Source organism: Macrosteles quadrilineatus, unplaced genomic scaffold (assembly GCF_028750875.1).
Source record: "Macrosteles quadrilineatus isolate MER2022 unplaced genomic scaffold, UCM_ALF_1.0 Scaffold_1__1_contigs__length_201487025, whole genome shotgun sequence".
NCBI lineage: Eukaryota > Metazoa > Arthropoda > Insecta > Hemiptera > Cicadellidae > Macrosteles > Macrosteles quadrilineatus.
Window position 1 is genome coordinate 197,926,979 of NW_026542594.1, and position 23,646 is coordinate 197,950,624.

Consider the following 23,646-nt stretch of genomic DNA (forward strand, 5'->3'; position numbering starts at 1 on the left):
CCTCTGCTAGTATTTATATATAATAAAACAATTGTAATCAAAATAAACTGTGATGAACTGGTGTTCATCTTGATACAAAATATTTTGGTAAGAATTTGATATATGTTGATATTAAAGTGATGTAAATTACAAGACCTTGGTAGGCAACATGTATAGTTCAGAATTTTCAAGGTCATACCAGTGCACTAATTTTAATAGAATATAGTCGGGTAGTGAATAGGCTAATAAAGTAACATGATATAAAAAAGTTTTATTTAAAATTTAATTTGAACATTTCACTATAGAAATATGAACATAATATGAAGCAAATTAATGGCACAATGCCATTTAGTCATGTTGAAAACTAAGCTTATGTGAAATAACAAAGTTACATTGTTGTAAAACAGTTATTTGATAATTCATAACGCAGATTACACACAGCTTACAGTTTTAACAGTAAATTGAAGAAACACTTACAATACATTATTCGTATCTTAATATAACTCATATCATCAGAAGACCCACCTAGCAATATTATATATATGATATACACCGGGTGTCCCACGAAGGGGTTTAAACGTTTGATTTTATATTACGTGCCCATTCATGCACCAAACCTTTTTAAACTTTACACAGTTTACAAAGTAGGTTCTAAAAATATTCTGGAAAAATTTCAACTCCCTAACCTTAGTAGAAACAAAATGGCGGCTTATTGACAAATTTACCAATGTGCTTTCTATAAAAACTACTTTCATGATTTATTATTAGTTATTTATTTATTATTATTATTTATTAGTTGTTTGATTAATTTTTAGTTTTCCATTTGGCTATGTTCTAATTTTTTCTTTTTTTTAAGTCATATTGCCCTGGAAAGTAACAATAAAAATATTTTATAAAACCAAAAATACCTTTTTTAATGTTTTAAAGTAACTTTTTCAATATGCCGCCATTTTGTTTCTTCTAAGGTTAGGGAGTTGAAATTTTTCCAGAATATTTTTAAAACCTACCTTGTAAACTGTGTAAAGTTTCAAAAAGTTCGGTGCATGAATGGGCGCGTAATATAAAATCAAACGTTTAAACCCCTTCGTGGGACACCCTATACAATGCACTTTACATTACAGTTTAATTAAATAACAAGCTTAATTTACAAAACACACGATTTACAAAACAATTATAAATACAAAGACCCACCTAGCAACACAATAATAAACCTCATTATATTACAACAAATATACAAACATTATTAACTAGTCACAGCCATCATATCATACTCAATTATAAAATCTTGAAATAACAATACAATGGCATTAAGAGTGTTAAGAGTATTTCTTTTACCGCAATACACGTTGCCAACAATAACAACGCATAGGACTATTAATATAAAAAGGTTGGCAATAGAGCGAACTTGCCTAGTCTATTATTAATATTACATAGATATATTTTTAAAGCAATAGTTAACAATATTAAAACACTGACCCCCTATCATCTAACATATACATAATGGATGAAAATAAAACTGAACACAGCAAATGTAGTAAAACGAGTGATTTTGTTATAATAGTAGAGAAAAACAAAAGTTTTTACTATACAATGCACAAATATTGAACTTCAATATAATACAAAAAATTCATAGAATAGAAATCATATCTATATACTTGACATGAATCGGAAAGCTCAATCAAATATTCTTCCATTTTAAACAGCACGACCACACCACAAAGAAAGTAGTTTTTATTGACAAAGATTTACTCTGAGTCAAGGGTTTTTAACGTGGGGGTGACAGCTGACACCCACCACGATACCGAGCAATATAAGCTAACGGTATGGGTAGTGGCTAGAATATTAACCCATAATCCCCCCACTGCTAACAGGATTACAGGTGAAGTGTGACGCTAATAATAAACGGCTAGCGAAATGCTAGCCAAAACAGTGTCCAGGCTTTGGAAAAATGGGACGGGGCATAGGACACCGAACATGGGGAAGACGATCCGCCTACAAGCAGAACAGACATGGAGTTACCACCCGGAATCTGCCCACACAACAAGTTTTACCCCATTGCACAGACACATCCCACATGGCCTCCGTACGAGCTGTCCGCTACAAATGAAAATTGATGTCAATAAATTGGTTAGTCTTTATTCATAATTTAGACACTACCACTACTATAAACCAAATTAACTGGGGATGAAATTACATCAACACAGCCAACTGGTGCTATAGCATTAATGTGACAGTGCCAGGAAAATATATAAATGACCATTAAATGGTAAATTTATATGGCCATAAATCCTTAAACCTAATTAAACACATTCACGCTTAACCTTTCGCCTAGACGGATCGTAATGAAACACATTCAACACCATTCAGGTAAACATACTAGTTGACTGGAATGTGGTGGTAAAGAGAATGTTATATATGATACAGAATTTATTGCAGTTAGAAATTAGACTTAAAAATCAAAATAATTACTTATTATAATTACATTATTTATATATTAATAATATTTATTAAAGCTATTTTTAAGAAAAGAATTTATGGGAAATAAATATAATCATATAATAAAATCAATTCAATGTACCACCAACTGTATCTTGCTTCCATTTTGATTATGGGCTCAAAAGGAACTTGTACCTTCATATAGCAAAAGGCCCATGAAAATTGTTGGCTTAACTGACTACTATACTTAGATATTGAAAAATAATAAAATTTGGAAATCCATGACTGCAAATGATAAAAAAAGATACATTGAAAATTATATAATATGAAAATGAAATACTAATGAGAGAAATCTATTGTAATTATTAAAAGGGTTCCGTTATGGAAGAATTATTTGAAAAGAGCTTTGTTACAATCTCACATAATATTAAGGGCTTGTAGTCAAATTAACCAATCAAACAGGAGATGGGTCCCGCTTCCGACTTCGAAGAAAGACGTTGCACTTTTTAGCGGCATTGCTGGCTCCTCCCCTCCTGCTGCAACAAGCAAACACTCATAAAAAATTTGAAGTAGATGATTCATTAATAATGACTGTAAAGCTGATTAGCATGAAGCTTTAAAATTAAATACTTCCCTGAACCTGTTAGAGGTAAATACATATGAGAAATAAGAAAATGATATATTTCATTCATATAGGTTGATATAGGTTCATTAAGAACATACAAAAGGGTGTGTATTGTAGTCCCGTGACATGGGACTACTACACGGTGCCAAAGATACCAACATATTGGTACCGATTACGGTGACGGATTGATACCATAAGAGGGACCAAATAGTAGTCCGGTAACAAGGGACCAATACATAGTGCCAATAATACCTTCAGATTGGTGCTACTTAGGGTGGCGATTAGATGATAAACATGGGAGTAGTATTGGTGCCGTTATGAGGGATATAATTTCGGTGCGGGGTCACTTAATAACTTTTAAAAACAACAATAAACAATATAGATGGCTAATTACATTATTCTTACAAGTTTTCAATTACAATGCATCTAACAAACAATACTAACTACAATATATACGGCTGGTGTTAAATATGTTGAGATAAATGGGCATAAAATTAAAATCCATAGCTTTATAATAGCAATACAATGAACCTAATCTCATAAACTATTCCAAATGAAGCCAATGGAAATACATTTACCAATTTTATATAGATGTATTTCCCAATCAGCAATTGCATATATATATTGCAATGACAATTTGGTTTGATATAGAATAAATGGCCAGCCTAAGAAGAATGAGAGAATACACACCTACGTTTGGGACGAGTCCCCTGCTCAGCTTCGCTGCCGTGAGCGCTGGACACACCCCCTCTTTCAACATCGGATTCCCCTCCTTCGCCAGCTACTGTTACTGAAGCACTATGAACATAAAACAAGAGTGTTGAATTATTTATAATTACTATGGACTATTGACATAGAGTATAAGATGGAAGATCAGCAACCCTGAGTTTAGGTACATAATTTAATAATATAAAAACAACTAATGCAATACATTTATAGGCAAATAGAACATTTACAGGCAAATAACTAAAAATTTTAAAAATACCATTAGGTATGTTATTGCACCGAAATCCCAATGACACACAGGGAGCCACATGACTTATGCAAAGCAAATGGTGAAAACATTTAGACCAGGATAACCCAGTACATAATGTTGGTGAAAGTAGGTTACTATACAAGCCATAATAATTAATAATTTATTAAAACATGAGCTCCAATTTCCTTCCGGTATTGCTGTGCAGTATACAACTCATGAACAGTTAACTGACAAATAGAATTTTTTGTTAATGTTACAGTTTTAATAAGTGTGAACAAGTTTGAAATTCATGTATTTACTGGAACTTACCAATTTGACTCAACATCATTTTGTTCAGATTGGAGCCCTTCTTCTGGTATAATGGGGAGTTGCTCTTCTTGCAAAGTTCTGGGAGAAGTCATTACTGGATCTGACCTGAAACAATGACCCATGATACTTTAGAAACAGCGGTAAATAATTGTTGAATAATTTATAAATAAAAAACTTTTTTAAACAAAACGTTTTTAAACGCCCTAAAAAGTAGAAAATAGTTTACAAATAATTTATAAATATGTTGAGAGAGTATAAATACTTGTACGATTTAAAACGAAAAACGTTGGGTGCATGCAATTAATTGATAATAATACATTAGTTCAGTAGGTGAAGGTAATTGTAAACTATCTATTGCATGCACCCCACGTTTTTCGTTTTAAATCGTACAAGTATTTATACTCTCTCAACATATTTATAAATTATTTGTAAACTATTTTCTACTTTTTAGGGCGTTTAAAAACGTTTTGTTTAAAAAAGTTTTTTATTTATAAATTATTTTATACTTTTTAGTTTTAATGTGTGTGCATGTTAAATCTATTTCAAGCGTCTATATCAGATTAAGACAGAGGCATGTGGGAAATCTAAGGTTTATTTGAGTTTCTTTGCATATAATTATGTATTAGATTGCATGTATGGCCTACCTACTAACTATAAATATATCAATCTATTTGATTTATTGTTTACTTTATAGAATACTAAATAAATAACAAACGACATTATTAACAAACTCCTTTATATCTGCAATTAGATTGTTTATCTTTATTTTGAAATGTTTGTTTGTATAAAGAATCTCTTGGGAGCAGAACCTGTACCTCTTAACCTCTGCTTTTTGAACTGTCAAATTTAAGTAGTTACAGCTGACTTAAATTAGTTGATATATTTACATCCTTTCAAAATGTAAACATGAAAAATTTGGAAGCCCATGGGGCGTAGCCCAAGGGAAATATGAAAATTTAATGATATAATATCGCATTGTCATGCATTTGTGAGCTATGTTTCAAATTTCAAGTCTCTAGCTTATCGGTTACATCGTTTAAAATTGATATCAAAATTTGTAGGAAAGCGAGCTAATAAAAACAAGCCCATGGGGCGTAGCCCGAAAGGAAATATGAAAATTAAATGATATAATATTGCAATGTCATCCATTTGTGAGCTATGTTTCAAATTTCAAGTCTCTAGCTCATCGGGAAGTATCAAAATTTGCAAGAAATCGATTTAATAAAAACAAGCCCATGGGGCGTAGCCCAAGGGAAATATGAAAATTAAATTGTATAATATTGCATTGTCTTCCATTTGTGAGATATGTTTCAAGTTTCAAGTCCCTAGCTCATCGGGAAGTTAGTATAAAATCGGTTGCAAAATTTGTAGCGGACAAGAAAGCGACCTAATAAAAACGTTTTAAAAAGGGATGTGTATGGTGATTATAATTTTGTTTAACATAATATTTAGTATATAACTGTATATGGGAGTGGTATTAACATAGCCTATGTTATTAAACAATGTTTCAGGTATACAGTAGAGCATTAATAATAATACCCACTATATGTTGTGACACTAGTTAACAAAAAGCATTTTCAATTACCAATTAAATTTTACACAACTAATAGATTGTCTGGACATATTTCACAGAAAAGTCAACATTAATACCGTCTAATTTTGAATTTCAAAGAGGTCTTGTTATAGTGTTCTACTGTATTTGTGGGGACAGGGTAATAGGTAGAGTATAATGGGTTTAATGGCTGCAATTGGTTAGCATTTATAGTAATGATAATGTGTTATGGTGTGGTAAATAGTATATAAATAGGCATTCGTTAAGAATATAATAGATGTGTTGGAAATTACCTTGAATGAGTTGAAATGGGAGTGAGTTGGGGTGGATGGCGGACAACTGTCGTTTGGCGGGGTGCCTCATAATGAGCCCTGAGCCTAGGCATGTGTGAAGTCCAGCAGTACCTCATCTCACAGAAGCACTGAGGTTTAGGCTCATTCCTGAAAAATTAAAATATATTTAGTATATATATATATATATATGATATAACAACTGCTAGGATGAACAACCAATTCGAAAACATTAGATCTTGTTTAATGAGTTGCATGGAAACCAAAGTTATAGAACGGCAGAAGATAGTTTGAATGTTTTTAGTTAGTAATTTTGTACCTATGAGGGAAACATGAAAGTAGTACACCACCGAAGGCCTTTGATAACACATTCTGTATACTAAGCAGGCACCAATTATTAGTAGATGCAATAAATTTTAAATTAAATATACAAACCTCCAATCCGATTGCACTTCGAGGGTGACATTTATGAAATCGACTAAACTCCTGGGAGGGGGGTCGGTCTGCATCAGTACCCTCCTGACCATCGCAAGGCAGATGCCCTCAAGACCATTGAGTGGCAACTTACGAACGTGCTTCACCAGCCGCTCAAAGGCATCATCAGCCGCCGCCACCATTTTGTATTGCTCCAATTTCTCGTGAAGAACTCGCTCGTACTCCGCTATCCCATCCTACAAACAACACAACAACAATTAGGACTACATGGCATGATTTTTCACAACAAATGGGATTTAATAAAAAGTTTTTGCCATATACAAATGATTCCAAATAATATATTGTTAAAACAGCAAACACATTTCACAATGCATATCATGACCTGCAATAAAAAAAAATTTCATTATGACAATATTGCTCGGATTGGAAAGACAAATACAAAGAAATATATAATACAACATCCTTATTATTAGCCCAAATTTACTGATTATTTGATTTTACTTGACCATTTTCTACACCCTACTGTATACTTAACACTTACCACTGCTCGTTTAATTCTGACTCTAAAATTCAACGTAGAGCAATTACGCAAAGAGATTTTAAGCCCATACCGCTTAAGTTTTCAATCAGATTAGGTTAGGATTGATGTTATTTGCCACTTGATTAACAAAATTATGAAGAATAAGAGATGGTATACAACCACGGCTGAGTAGAGTAATGTTAAGAGTTTCTAATGATTTTAAATTTCACCTACATTATAAAATTATATACATACCTCTGCTCGCTTAATTTTCTCTCGAAGGTTCTGCTTCTCTTCATTTAATTTCCGCAGCCGTTTGTTATCCAATTCCATTGAGTCGAGTTCTGCAATTTCCTTGGCGGCAGCAGATGTTCCCTGCAGAACCCCAAATCCATTCTTCCTGATCTCATTGAAGAGTTTTATAACTGCTCGCTCCTTGAAAAGACAGCTTGGAAACTTCACTGGAAAAAAGAGCAATTTGAATTAATTGTGGGTTATTGGTTTTATGGTGTTAATGGATTATTGAAGAATTTAGGGGGTTGAGATTGAGATTTGTTACAAAGGTGATATGTTTATATGGGTTTGATGCATTATTCCTGTAATATTATAAATTCCGATATGATAGTTTACTATGCCTCTATATTGATTAGTATTACAATAAGTTTTAGTGAGGATTACTATTTGATATAATACTCACCACTGCCTATTTGGAATATACTGGTAGGAGGGAGTGTGGCTAGGCTGCCGTGGATGGTACTTGGAGATCGGTAAGTCCCTTTATCCAGGAGTCGTCTACCAAAGCGCCTGAGCGATTTTGATAAATTCTTTTTCTGGGTCTTTGAAAAGGTCTGGTAATAACACAAGGAATCCAACACCAGCGACACAACAGGACCAGGAACACCTGACGATACGTCCCATTTTGCTTGAGGGTCCCTTATAAGGTGGACAAGTGGGTACTTGAGGCCAAGTATGGGCTCCACGTAGAAATTTGTTTGTGCAGTCTTGCAGAACCATATATAAAACAAATAGTGCAAACTATTTTGAGCTGACTTCCTGAACACTGAAACAGAAAATAAAACAAATTTACATTAGTACACTATTCATCAATAGTCTAAATTTGCACATGATTTACAACAATACTATACACAAGCATAACAAGAAATTGACAGTAATTAGCCCCAGCTTCCATTATGTTCCTTTTTACAAATAAATGCTAAGTAAAAATGCTTGAAATTGTAATATTATCAGGTTTCTTCACTCGTTAGTATTGTCGTTTGATGTGTGAGGGTATTGTTAACTATTTCTGAGTGTTCCTAGTGTGTCCTTGTTCCCACCATTGTATGATTAATGATTAGGGACCAAATTTTCGAAACAGACTGAGAGGCAGATGCAGGGTGCCATTTATATGCGCCATACGGGACTTGATACGGATACCGAAACCCGTTTGAATGTGGGACTGTATGCGGCAGCCTTGTGCCAAAAATAAAGTGGGACTGAGTTGAGGTACCGGACTGAGTTGTGCTGTTTATTAGCGCCATGCGGGACTTGGAAGGGATCCTGACTCCCATTTGTAGGTGATACAATAAGGTTTATGGCACTGGCTTCCGCTATGACAAGGTTTAAGCGAGTGATTATTATCAAATTGATTAAATCGTTGGTTTCATCCTTTAACATCTGAGAGTATTATTACCTATTACTGAGTGGTATGATTATATTTGATTTCTTGTTTGGGTGAAGCGAACAAAACACTATACAGATTTAAATTTAATAAAAATTAATCATATTAGAAGAACATTTATTACAAATTTTTTTAAAAAGCATATATACAATACTCATTGACAACACCGCCAGACAAGGTGCCATACTACCTAGATTATTATTTATAACTGTAGAATCCATCACACATACCCTAACGCAAAATTATATAAAACACAACATTATTAAATACATCAAACAATCCTACATACCGTCATATGTTAGTGTTGCTGTTGACTTAGTGTTGGTTCCCTGAAAAAGTATGTCCCTCTCAAGCTGCCTTACAAATTCAGGGTCGCTGCCATATGGTGTTACTGAAAATAGCAAAGAGTATTGATATAAATAAATCGGAATCTATTTAGTATATACATTTCTTAATTTCTATTCATAACATTACTAAATTGTTCATAATTTACAAATCCATATTCATAAAGTGTTGATTCTGAATATTAATTACTACAAAGTTATAACAGATTAAAATTTTATTTAAATTATAAAACTTCACTTCAGATTAAACAAATTCATAATACTCTTAATTTGTTGCACTGTTAAACTATACGTTTGACAATAACTTGTTTGCTACAAGGAAAACTGCCTAAATATTTTTTGATAGATATATTATATCAATGATTATTCAAATATCACAACAGTTTATACAATTAATATTGCAGGATAGTAATTTTCAAACAAAATCTTTATATTATGTATTATTATTAGTATGGTTTAGTAAACAATACACACCACTATTGACTGCCAGGCTGGTCTGCTACAGCGGAGTTGGGGTATGATTGAAAGAGGGTATGAGCTGAGGTGGCTGGGGTATTAGACACGCCTGAATCATGGACAGGGTTGGAAGTAGGACCTGGTTGTGATGGTATCATGGTGACTGTGGTATTGGGTGGTACTATAACACTTAAAGATTCAGGCCCACTAGTAACAGTTTGTGGGGATTGGCCTAGAAACACTATGGAACGATCGGCAGAACCTTCGGATGACACACTAAATTGTGGTGAATTTGTCAGGATGAACGGTAGAGAATTGGTTGGGTAACTAGCTGAAAATATAGGAGTGAGAGTAGATGTTATATTAGGAGAAACTGGAACAGGAGTAAATAAGAGCTGATTGGTAGGTGACATCACTGGGGTCCTGACTGAAAGGTTAGGCATTGATTGGGATGCAACCTTGAGAAAACAATTTGGTGTGGATGTTTTTCTAGGAGTCGATGATGCAGGCCGGATGGGTCGTTGCCTACGGTTAGTAATTGATGGCTTTTGAGGTGTGGCAAACTGTTGTTTACGCGAGGAACCTGGAGAGTCGAAAGTGAGTCTCCGGCGATGCGTACCCCTCCTGGCACGTGCTTGGTGAAGTTTCTGAAAAGCAGCCTGACGAGCAGTAGCAGCTGGAGAATCAGGGCTATCCACTACAGAGCCTACAAGACATGGTGATATTGACATGGCCTCAGACAAACCGATACTCCTAGATGGGGACAATAGTTCATCCACAGATTCATCAGTGACTGGTTCCAACAGTTCATTAGGGATGTACAAATTGAGATCATGTTGAATCTTCTTCCGCTCTATTACTCCATCAACAACACACATCTGTAGGTCAACATCCTTGCGCAGTTGTATGACTTCAACGGGTTCTTGATTAAATGTATTAGGGTCTACATTAGTGGCAGCACAATAGGTGGCAATCAATTCGGTTATGCTCTCATTAACCTGAACATACTTTACTCGAGTTGTTAGTGCTGGGTCGTGCCAAGTAGTGATGTCCTCGTTGGTCGTGCATATGATTGGTGAACGCCATTCCAGAGTATTTCCTACACTGACACCCTTCTCGTCTATGGTTAACTTGTCTCCAGAAAATAGCTTTTTGAACAATGACATGTTCGCTTTATATTGCCGATAACTGAGCTCATCAAATACAATGCACTTATGATGTCCAGCCTTCAAACCACTGAGGATAAAACTGCCTTGATCTCGAGGAAAAAAAACACGATGCTCATGGTCTATCTTTGTAAACAGAAGTCTAACAGCCGTGCTCTTCCCTGTACCAGGCATACCGTGCAATACCAAATGTCTACGCTGCCTGACACTTTCGTTATTGGGATTGTCAATAAAGTACTTTATATGATCTATGAGTTCTTTGCACCAACCAATTGGAGGTAGCTTCTGATACTGAAACCCAGCAAAATCTGGAACAGACATAAGCCTCAGCTCTTCGTGACACTTTTCGGTGTAGTTGAGACAATTTCGCGACTGGAAGGCTATCTTGGATGAATATCGGAAAACTTGTTGGTCCTTAAGCGATATGATACTCTTCGCAAACTGATGGAGATCTTTGTGTGGTCCAATGTTAAAACAGTCGGGATCATCTTTCGAACAGTAGGATCGGAATGTCTTTACTGTACCTACTCCACCTACGTCTAGGGTCGTAACTGCATTGCCAAAGTTTTCTACTACATGCTTCCTGACATCCGTAAAGTAGACCCTGTTCTTAAACTGGAAAAATGCTTGAAGGTGGGCAACAGAATTAGACAATCTAGACTCGTGTACTTCAAGGCCGATTACACATTGCTTAACTTGGAACTGCAATGTGTCATTAAAGAGTCTGTACAGTGATGAGCGTACATTCTTTGGCAATTTGAATTGCCTATGAAAGGAGACTCGTAAACTAATGTTACAAGTAGGTCTGCGCTGGTTTTTCTGCAACATCCCTGTCGGCCCGTCACCCGTCATGATATCAGCGAGCTCCTCTAGTTGGACTTGGTCATAATCTGCACCTGCTTCGAAGACAAGATCATAATGACGCAAAGGAGGTTCACCAGGAGGTTGGTCTTGCGGGGTAGATACAGTAGTAACCCGGGGCGCTCTATGTTGATTAGATGCTGAACCTGATGCACCTGTGCGTTTGGTTTTGGATTGATTTGATGGCCGGGATTGGGCAGATGAAAAGCTACTACATTGCGTTGAACTTTGCTGACCAGATGCAACATCAGGCCGGGATTGGGCAGATGATAAGCTACTACCTTGAGTTGAACTTTGCTGACCAGTTGCAACATCAGGTTGCTGTGTTGGCAAAATTTGACCAGATGATACGTTTTTGTTAAGAGCAGATAACCTCTTCACAACAGGTAGGGGACATTTGGAGAAGGCTCCTGCACGACCTTTCTGGGCAACGGTAACTACCTCTTCTAATGGCACTGTGGAAAATTAATTCTTTTGTAGTGCCCCAGTTGAAATTGAATTTAGGTTAGGGTTTGGATAGGTTGGGTTAGGTTAGGTTAGGTTAGTTTGGGTTAGGTTATGATAGGTTGGGTTAGGTTAGGTTAGATTAGTTTAGGTTAGGTTAGGGTAGGTTAAGAGCAATAGATTTAATACCCATATTGAGTGACATTAGTTGGTTATAATAAGGGATATTTTAATTTTTTAATAGTAAAAAGGACCTAAATTAACAAGTATGACTTTAGGCCTATAAAATTTATATTTCATTAATAGACTGAACTAATGAAGAATAGTTGGGGCCTATTTTATTATATGAGAACACAGGATTGCAAAGAGACTACTGACTAGAACAATTTTAAAAACAACACAATTTAACGAAGAATAGTTGGGGCCTATTTGATTATATGAGAGAACAGGATTGCAAAGAGACTACTGACTAGGACAATTTTAAAAACAACATAATTTAACAAAGAATAGATAGGGGCATATTTGATTTTATAACATAGCAGAATAGCAAAGAGACTACTGACTAGGGCAATTAAAAAAAGAACATAAGTTTACTCACTTTGTACATTAGGGCTGTCAGAATCATGGTCTTCACTATATTCCTCCAATATTTCTCGAACACGTTGTTCAGTGTTCACTACCCTCTGTTTCTTGGTAAAGGACTTTCCGTGGTGATTAGCTGAAAAAATAGGCATGGTTAGTAATATGAATTGATCAGCTTTCACATTAATAAAATATTTACATGAGTGACAATTTGACAACACATTTAATTTAGAAAATTCTGAACAAGAAAAAATTAATAATGGGAATTATAGTTTATTAAATACTTATGTTATGATTTTGCAGAATATGGTCTCAGTAGCAACTTTAAAGGCCCCAGGCATCTTGTAAGATAGTTCCACAATTAGACAATGCAGTGTCCGCAAACCACTTACTAGTACAATATTATTCAGGAATTAACCATCACATAACCCTTCCCAGCTATTTCAAAGAGTTACAATAGCAACTCGTAAAAACCCCAAGTCAACACGTATGTAATTGTTACACAACAACACAATGCAATTACCATAATCCACGTTCTACTAGAACTTTATTAAAAATAATACCATCACATACACTTGCCTGATGGACATATTCTATTTACCTACAGCTAAAATTATTAAATTTCATACACATACATTTTTTCCGTTTGGTTAATGACTTATCACGATGAGAACTGGCACTGCTCTCCACATCAGATAGTTCGTAAAAACTGGATTCGCTTGAAGAGTTGCTAGGTGGGTCTCCTGTTCTTACACTGCGTTTACACCTCTTCTTCGGACTCATTATTTCTAAGTATAGAAGGTGATCTATCCTCAGCACTGAAAATTAAATAAAACAATTAATCTATAAAACTTAAATGGTTTTCAAAATTGTAAATAATATTTTTCTATTAATGCCATAAACATGATAATAAATAGTATTACTCCTCATCTGAGTTAATTTACCTATAACATAACATCATCACACTGATGGTGGACATTAAAAAATAAGGGGCAATGTTCTAGGATTGAAGGGAAAGTTACTGGTTAACTAAATAATTAATAAATATGATTAATAAATATTTCACCATAATAAGACTGAATTATTAAAAAATAAATAAAATTAATAAACAATCAACATAATTTATATAGTGTGGGTAAAGTTTTAATTTAAAGATGATTGACTAAATACACTGCAATATATTGGTATTTAACAATGACTTTTATTATTATTATAACACATTAATGCCTAAAGGTGGGACCCCTAGAGGTAGTGTTATATAGTCAATGGTAATACACTTGGAATTATTCAAAAGTAAAATAGTTTTATGTGCTGCACTCTGAAGAAACACTGTGGCACTATTTCAAATCATGACTAATGCCATATGTAATCTTTGATAATGCTAATCACTGAGCTATAATAATATAACTAACTGGGGTAACCACTCTGTGTTTTAAAAACGGAGCTTCGTGTTGTTTGTTAGGTTGGCCCACTGTTGGCCAGGTGATCGGTTAGTGGGATTTGTCAAATTAGAGGGAAAAAAATCAAGATGGCGTCAGTCAACCTTTTGTCTGTCTTGTTGATAGCAAAAAAAAATATGTCAACATTATTATTGCAATATAAGTTTTATTGTTTATTATACGAGCAAGATCAACGATCAACCCGTTTTAACAAGATCATAAACCGATGGTCGTTCTTTATCAAATGCCATAGGTAAACCTGCCACAGTAAACCCAAGACTAAACCAATATCTCCAAACCAGGAAACCTGACTGCCTATTTTCACCACATAGCTTGAAAAGAGGTAAATAAGTTAGTAGCCTATTTATTTATTATCAAAAACAATTTATAATGTTTCAAAATAACTTTAAATGCACAGGTTTTAACGTGCAATGTCTTAAATAGGTTTTTTTTTATATAAGTCCTTGAAATAACGGATAGGCCTAACCTCAAAGGAATAGTAAGGTTAGGTTAGAATGAATTGAAATTTGACAGCATCCCACCAACCGATCAACACGAAACTCCATAAACAAACTAGCAAAAACAGTGGCACGTTTTTCTCTAATGTTTAACCAGAGAGTAGTGACTCCAGTTAGTTATAATCTATATCTCAATGATGCTAATACAGAATGTTGTGATTACTGAAACATACAAAACAGTTGGCAAAAGTAAACATCTGCTTTTAAATTATATTTATTTGTAAACATTGTAGATAAAAAAAGTCTGACATTGGCCAACTTAAAACACTCTGGGGCAGAGCCCTTGTGACGGATCTGTACCAAACTTCACTCGAACCATTCTTGAAAGATGCTTAATAATGCCTGAAAGTTTCATTACAATCTGTTGAGCGGTTTCGGAGTCCATAACGTATGTACACACATACATACTTACATACATAATACATAGTTATTCCTCTTTTATAGATATAGATATAAGCACCCATTCACTCACAAATGAAGAAGTAGCTGTAATGGCCTACCACTCGCATTTTCATTCCCACATAAAATATCGTATCAACACCTGATGGGGATCAGCAAGCACAAGTAACATCGAAAAGGTCTTAACCATACACAAGACTACGATCCGGGAAAACCTGAGACTCCACTGCCTAGAACACTGCAACCCCCTCTTCATAAAACTCAAAATCCTAACAATAACCTCCCAGTATATAGTTTACACAATACTCTTAACCATAAGTTTTGATAACCAGAAAGAACACCTTGAATCAGTGTTGTATACGGCTGGGAAACTTAAATTTATTAATGATCGTCGCCAATAGCTTAGAAACAAGGTTTCCACTCATCGACGGCGCTTCAATGGCGGTTGTGTAAAGTGTAAAGTAAAAAATCACAACTGCAGTGGGTGATTGTAACAAAGGTTTACAGATTATGCTAAACTCGCTTTTCCAATGTATCACTTTCATTTCCTACCATTGACTATATATATAGTAAATAGTTAAATCGTCTATAGTACTTCATTTCATATAGTAAGCCGCCATTTCGACAGCATTTTGGGTCATCTTCAGTCCAAGCAAATATAAATTGTTATGATAAAATTTGATGACATTAACAAAGATTTCAAATACTAATTTTATATGTACTTTGTTATACTTAAAGCATAGCAAATTCCCTAATTATCTTCTGTATTTTTGTGTGTATTTCTGTTTGTAACGCATTAATGTCCTTAATTCTCAGTGTTTCACAGAAAGCACAAGAGCACCTTGATCATGAAAATGTCAACCCGAATAAAGTGTTAAATTGTGAGGTTGAGGTATCTTAGTACTTTAAATACTTTTAACCATCGTGGAAAGTAACTTTTTATAATAGGCCTACCTTAGAGCTATGCCTCATAGATCTATAAAGCATTGTTTAGTTTAGGTTTAATCATTGAATCAACATGATCCGGGTGACATTTAATTGCGAAGCATTTGTTTTGGCTTGAAACTGTCAGCTACTGTATTTGCGAAGGTTTATATATAATAGTTTTGCCAGCATATCTGAAAATATACAAACCAACTGCTCTGTTCTTAATATAAGAAGGTTTCAACTGACCACGATAAAATCCCGGTGCGTAGAACGGGCACACAGCTAGTTATTTAATACAGTAGTAAACATAGGGAATAAACAGTACTGTACATTACAATAGAAACAATTACGGTGCGTAGGCCTATACCAATAAATACAGTATCCAATGAAGAACTACTGTTCTGTGTAGAGTAGCCCGAGCTGTTCGGATTAGTGGACGTTCGGATTACGAGGGTTCGGATTAAAAAGGTTCTACTGTAAAATAATTTGACTGTTGCACGACGTCCAAATCTCCTCATGTTCAAAAGGTACAGTAACTGCAATAAACGTTGTATTTCTTCAAGCTCTGGACGTCATTAAATTGGTTGTCGTGAAACAGGGCACATTCCACTCTTTAAAAAGTATTAGTTGCATCCTCGTACAAATCCAATTGCACCAATTGCACGATGTACAATATCTCAACGCTGTCCCATGACGTACAAAGAGCCTGCACACTGTAAACTGTTTTACCAACTATAGTGTATACTAACCTAGCCTAACCGACCCTAACATAAACTAACCAAACTTGACCTAATTTACTTCCGTATGCAGGAGCTCTGAATGTCGTGCGACAGGGTTGAGCTATTAGACGTCATGCAACTAGCAGCGGCTTTGGACGTGGTCTACTGCTAATTTTTAAGAACATGACAACCAATCCCATGACGTTCAAAGCTTGTAGAAAGACTATGTTTCTTGCAGTAACTGTATATTTGGACATGATGAGATTTGGACACCGTGCAACAGTCAAATAGTTTATACTGGAAGTTGTCAAAAATTATATTTTGTACGTTGTGAAATTGACTTATATCATAGAACAACGTGTAACACTCCCAAAAAAGAGGGTCGTCTGTTTGATCCTGAGAGATGTCAGAAGCTATAATGGTTTGAAACTGGTCCTTGTTCATTGGGTCTTTAAACATCTTGTCTAAAGAAACGACTGATCGTAGTCAGTAACATAGACTGCATTTTACACTCACCCTACATTCAAATTCAGCTTAAAGTAAGTAGGCCTAGATGAAGTGTTAACACATATTACTGCTTAGCTTAGTAAAGTGATTATTAATTCTCTGTGTTTCCCCAGGCCCAAATTCCGGAGTTACGTTCCTGAGGATGAATCACTGAAGGAGAACGTTGTTCCTGCAGCTAAACCTGGAGATGTAGAAAGTGAAGTCAAGTCCCAACTAGAGGCAGCTAACTCCAAAGTGGTCATTGAAGAACTGGTCAGTGTTTAGTTATGTAATGTTTATGAAGGTTCTTTCTTAGTCATTATTGCTACGATTGAGAGCTGATTAACACGTTCGCTGCGGGCCACTCACCGGTGACTGCTCTAGTTCCTTTCTGCCACGCTAAACGCTCACCAGTGAGTGCCGGTATCGCCTACATTCCATTCAATTTTTGTGCAGCAGCACACCGGGAAGAACGGGTATTTTTATGTCTGCGTTTAGCTTGGAATGGGTGCTTTCCTGTGGTGTAGGTTAGTAGTAAATTTCCCTGTAAAATCTGTAATAAAATAAAATAGAAGAAAAAATTATCGGCACAGTTTAAAATATTTCTATTTATTAAACACATTTTGGGTAATTTTGTATTTGTATCCAACACATTTTTAGTAAAAAATACAATGAGGACAATGGAGACATTGTTTAGTCGTATTATGCTCTGAGCCGTATTTCCCTAAGGGTGTACACGACAGTTGCCAGGGGCCTCTCTGGGGGCTTGCAAGGATTTTTTTTATTTAAGGAAATGAACTTCACAAATCCTTTAGTGGGTTAAAATTTTGAGCCAAGCTTTCACCTACGCGATTGCTGAATGCACCCTATCTCAGTACTATTGGACACATAGTTTTCACGTGATGGAACAACAGACTTACACATGCAATAATTCTTTCCCATTATAATTGTATTACATTATTTGGATTAAATAGATTGTACTTTAAATATGCCTTAGACTACTTAGTCATTGATCAGTATATGTGCAGTATTAGTAACTGAGTGGTAATAGGGACTAACAATTAAAAGGTCGCCAGTTCCATCTTGTAAAACCCAGTAGCTTTAAGATGGTTTTAAACTGGACCCAGCTGTCCCTGATCATTGGGCTTTAAGTAAATAATCCTGGCTACTGAAACAGCTGATCTTAGTCAGTAAAAAGCTACACAGATCATCTCACTCCATTCTACACTCATCTTTCGCTCATACTTGGGTTAAAATACACACCTAGGTGGCGTCCCCCTCTCAATTAATTGATAATTAATTGAGTAATAACCCCAAAGTACTTGTTTCTAATCAAGGAGTTCTATTATTGGCTATTAGATACTGAAGAAGACATCCCATCTATATAGACCACCTGTTGCCAATTATTTATTGAAAAAGAACATAGTTGTTGTGTGAGCCAGTTATAAAATGCGCTAGTGTCTAAAATTCTATTTTGTACGTTAAACTTTGTCGCTAACACAGTTTATGGGTCATGACAGTTGCTATAGCTCACAATAAGTCGTTAAATCAGTCTGACTTGGAAAACAATTCTTGTACTCAAAAGAAATCAATAAATTAGATCAGCGCAATCTATAGGTGGCTCACATCAACTACGACAATTTTGTTTAAACAACTGGCGACAACTTTAACATGGGGATGGAATGTCTAATAGTCAAAGGTTCTATTGAAAGAGTTTGTTTCTAAACCAAAGTAATAAACCCAGCTCTCCAACATTGTAGTCCTAAGCTTGACTTCTAGGTTGCAGCTCATGTAAACTGTTTTTGTTGAGATTAACTTGCAGAAATAGTTGTATAACAATGTTTGTCATGGTAGCCTACTTGTGATGGTCCAAATATCAACCTTTGATATTTTAAGATCCTTGTTAAACAATCAAAGGTAAAAATTAAAAAGGAACGTCAAAAATTAAATAGGTGGCGTTCGCAGAGGCATCCACAAAATTGAGCGGAGTCATCAAGGGTTCATATTATATTGTTTTTGTCATACTGCAGTGAAAACAGTCGTTTTTAATACATGCGTTGCTGGTCTAAAGTAGCATTTTTACTCTTTAGGGAGTAAAAATCGTTTTTAGCCTCTATGGAGTAAAAATGGGCTGTTGTCAACTCAGTTGTAAATTTATATTGTAAACGATTGCATGTATCGATTCATGCTTCGTAATCATTTTAACCTACAGTCTACAGTCTCTTCCCATAGCATTTTAGCTTTGCAGATACATTAATCCATTCCCACACTCAAAACTGCTCACCTTTACTACTTGCTTCACCACCCCCTACGTCGTGGACATGATTCCCTCTCTTCTCATAGCATTTTTGGATTGCAGATACATTAATGTAATTGCCAAAGACAGTTCCCACACTCTGCACTGCAAGCCTTACTACTTCCTTCACCACTTCCTACATCGTAGGGCCTGTTTCCTTCCCTTCTCATAGCATTTAAGTATTAAATACATTTATCTTACTGCCCAAACGGTTCCCCCACTCTGCATTGCCAGCCTTTACTACTTCCTTCACCACTTCCTACGTCGTGGGCCTGTTTCCTTTCCTTCTCAAAGCATTTTAGGATTAAAGATACATTAATCTAACTGTCACAGACGGTTCTCACACTATGCTCATACTTTACTATTTCCTAAGCCACTTCCTACATCGTGGACTTGTTTTCATCACTTTCCATAGCATTTTAGTATTTGAAATACGTTAATTTAATTTCCACAAACATTCCCCTATTTCCACACTGCTAGCCTTTACTAATTCTTTCACAATTTTCTATGTCGAGGTGTTTAGTTCCCACACTCCTGACTGCTCGCCTTGACTACTTCCTTCACCACTTCCTACGTCTCGGACCTGTTTCCCTTCTTTCCCACAGCATTTTAGGCTTGCAGATCCCTTAATCTAATCGTCATAAACAGTTCCCAAACTCCGGACTGCTCGCATTTACTACTTCCTTCACTATTTCCTACGTCACGGACCTGTTTCCCTCCCTTCCCATAGCATTTTAGGATTGCAGATACCTTAAACTAATCGTCATAAAAAGTTCCCACTCTCCGGACTGCTCTCCTTTACTACTTCCTTCACCACTTCCTACGTCACAGACCTGTTTCCCTCCCTTCCCTTAGCATTATTGGATTGCAAATACCTTAATATATTGGTCATAAACAGATCCCACACTCCGAACAACTGGCCTTTGCTACTTCCTTCACCCCGTCTTACGTCACGAACCTGTTTTCCTCCCTTTCCATATCATTTTAGGATTGCAGATACCTTGATCTAATCGTCATAAACAGTTCCCACACTCCGGACAGCTCGCCTTGACTACTTCCTTCACCACTTCCTACGTCACGGACCTGTTTCCCTCCCTTCCCATAGCATTTTAAGATTGTAGATACATTATTCTAATCGTCATAAACAGTTTCCACATTCCGGGCAGCTCGCCTTGGCTACTTCCTTCACCACTTCCTACATCGCGGACCTGTTTTCCTCCCTTCCCATAGCATTTTAGAATTGCAGATACCTTAATCTAATCGTCACAAACAGTTCCCACAGTCCTGCTTGCCTTTACTACTTCCTTCACCACTTCCTACGTCACGGACCTGTTTCTCTCCCTTCCCATAGCATCATAGGATTGCAAATATCATAATCTAATGGTCATAAACAGATCCCATTCCCCAAACAGCTTGTCTTTACTCCTCTTCCTTCACCACTTTCTACGTCGGGGACCTGTTTCCTTCCCTTCCAATAGCATTTTAGGATTGCAGATACCTTAATCTAATCGTCATAAACAGTTCCCACACTCCTGACTGCTCGCCTTGACTACTTCCTTCACCACTTCCTACGTCGTGGACCCTTTTCCTCCCTTCCCATAGAATTTTAGGAATGCAGATACCTAAATCTAATCGTCATAAACAGTGTCCACACTCCAGACTGCTCCCCCCCCCCCCCACACTGCACATCCTTCATCACTTCCTACGTCACGGACCTCAAGCTAGTGTCGTCATTTGAGTATATTTATGATCCATACAGTTTCTGTTCCAATATCTGTGAAATAATGCTATCAGCTATTTCTTTATCTACTGCATTCAAAAGTCAACAGCTGATCATATGTCTTTGTTTATGTGTCAAATACTGCTTCCATAAGGATTACATTGAAACCTTGAGACCCAGTGGGGCGGATTCCTGAGGGACTTTTTTAATGCCATATAGATGTTGGCACTTACCGATATGGTCTTTATCACCATGCAAAATTTGAAAACGATTGATTCAGCCATCTAGGAGGAGTTTGCGTATTACGAAATGCATAAGAGTCGACGTATAAGAGCTTCGCTCGCTTCGCTCGCTCCGCTCAATAATTAAAAATGCCTTTATCTCTGAGTCTCCCAGTAAAAACACTGCTGAAAGATTTACTCTTGTCAAATAATAATAACATATGCAGTAGGCCTAATTATGATCAAAACAACGAGTTTGATAAAATAGAACCATACATAGAATTATTTTACAATATTTTTGTGTATCTTTTGAAAGCTAGGACTCCCAGCTGTTTGAGATGCTTGGCGATATCATTGTAGAGCTTTGGGCCAAATTCAAACTTTCACCCTCTTTTAGCTGCACTTTTAGTGGGCCAAGGCGTTTGCTGGGTCTCGCGTTGAGTCACATCCCCTTGTGCCACAAGCTTCCGCACCAAGTAGGCTCTTGTTGTACTAAGATCCGGTGGCTGAGGCTGCAAGTCTGCACCCTGTACACAGCATCAATTCGAATTAATCTTTAATCAAATCATGCAAAGCATTGATTAATGTGTCATTGTTATTTTAAACTACTTGAGTCTAATAATAAAATAAATATATACAAAAATATTTACATTCATTGACAACAACCCCATAGCATCCTTAAAAGGAGATACCCGATCACGCTTATGGATAGTGTAACCAAAACACATTGCAGAGTTCTGCATGTTTTGCAAATGGGACATCTCTTGCCCAGAGATGCTGTTGCCGTTTGTAAAAAAACTGTATTTGAGCACTGTTAATGCTATTGACTGTTTCAGCTTGGCTGTTTCTGATATTTTTGTATTAATACAGACCACACAATCTTTATTTAATTATTTTAATATTTAATTATATTTACATTGTTGTGTTGCTATGTTTCAGGACCTTTCAAATTTGGCTCCTGGCAAACCAGACTGGGAATTGGAGCGAGACGTTGCGAAGAAACTCGAGAGGTTAGAGAAGAGAACTCAGCGGGCCATCACAGAATTAATTAGAGATCGGCTCAAGACAGGACAAACGGACCTTGCCACCAGCGTCAACATAGGAGCTCGTGCAACGCAGGAAGATGTTGACGAGGACTAGACACTTGTAGATCTTAGGTTGTAAATATCCATGTAAATAATACCAATACATTTTTGTACTGAACCTAAGTAATTTATATTTTGTGAAACACCTTGGTGGTAACCTTTAGTGTTTTAACTAACTAGTGTCATTTTGATCAGGAGAAATGGGGAATGGTGTGGTTCCTTTGAAGGTAGTGTAGGAAATTGGTCATAATTCTAGCATTATATAATTTAAAAATTTTCACCCATACAAAATATTATTATTGAGCGAAGCGAGCGTAGCTCACTTTCCCTCACTTTGTAACTTCTTTGTAAGAGCATCAGAATGTAATGGCTTGGCCAATTGATATGAAATTTGGCCAACAGCTAAAGAATACTGAGCACAATGTTTTGGTAAAAAATATTTGCAAATTTCCTTCTGGATTTTATTTTACGGGTCACGCAATTTCGCTTGTTATTTTAATGTAAGTTGAAAGAAAAATTATATTGGGTTTATGACATATGGGTTTATCTTGTTTTATTTAAATAAGATAAACATATGTTAATTGTTTGTAACTGTTTTGTTTACATTTCAATGTTTACTTTCATCCTAGGTTAAAGTTAGTTTATCAATGGAAGTAACAGTTTTGCTATATTAGTTTTGAGCATGGCTCAAAGACCATGTCGTAATATTGGTCGTCGCACCAATAATGCAAATATTGTAAGATAGTGGCGTCGTGAACAAGAAGAACCAGATGAAGCAGTGGCGGAAAAATCTGATAATGATAGGCAGTTAGCTAATCACTTCCAACATGAATTAGATACACTACAATTTTATAGACATAGACATAGACATATTTTATTTGCACATAACATTCTTTACATGTGTTACATACAGAATAGGTGCATTGTCAGAGTTTGAATTGTCATAATATAAAAAATAAAATAGTAATCAAGATGATAATATAATTAACAAAATTGAATGATAAAACTATTCTAAACTAAAGGGGCATTGTGGAAATCTGCAATTAAATAAAAGGCTCTGTCAATTAAGAGTTCACCTATTTTATCTTTAAAATTATTTTCATTTAGCAATTTATAGTTTGCAGGCAGCACATTGTACAGCCTCAGCCCAGCATATAGTGGACTTTTTTCATAAAGGGTCAAA

General features: G+C 35.8%; 2 protein-coding genes across 2 annotated transcripts; one reads left to right on the forward strand and one right to left on the reverse strand.

Moving 5' to 3' along the window:
* Window positions 1-295: 295 nt before the first annotated feature.
* LOC129003831 (uncharacterized) lies at window positions 296-15,119 on the reverse strand. Its single transcript, XM_054432156.1, has 11 exons — window positions 15,083-15,119; window positions 13,289-13,471; window positions 12,670-12,789; window positions 9,090-9,191; window positions 7,820-8,182; window positions 7,378-7,583; window positions 6,603-6,838; window positions 6,171-6,317; window positions 4,326-4,430; window positions 3,731-3,838; window positions 296-2,951 (listed from the first exon to the last, which is right to left on the reverse strand). Exons 1-11 carry the CDS (start codon window positions 15,117-15,119, stop codon window positions 2,870-2,872), a joined length of 1,689 nt encoding a protein of 562 aa, XP_054288131.1. The 3' UTR covers window positions 296-2,869.
* A 35-nt stretch (window positions 15,120-15,154) lies between these two features.
* On the forward strand, window positions 15,155-22,586 carry LOC129003841 (coiled-coil domain-containing protein 12-like). The gene is made up of 3 exons (XM_054432168.1): window positions 15,155-15,174; window positions 17,276-17,414; window positions 22,318-22,586. The coding sequence occupies exons 1-3, from the start codon at window positions 15,155-15,157 to the stop codon at window positions 22,516-22,518; spliced, it is 360 nt and encodes a 119-aa protein (XP_054288143.1). The 3' UTR covers window positions 22,519-22,586.
* Window positions 22,587-23,646: the final 1,060 nt, after the last annotated feature.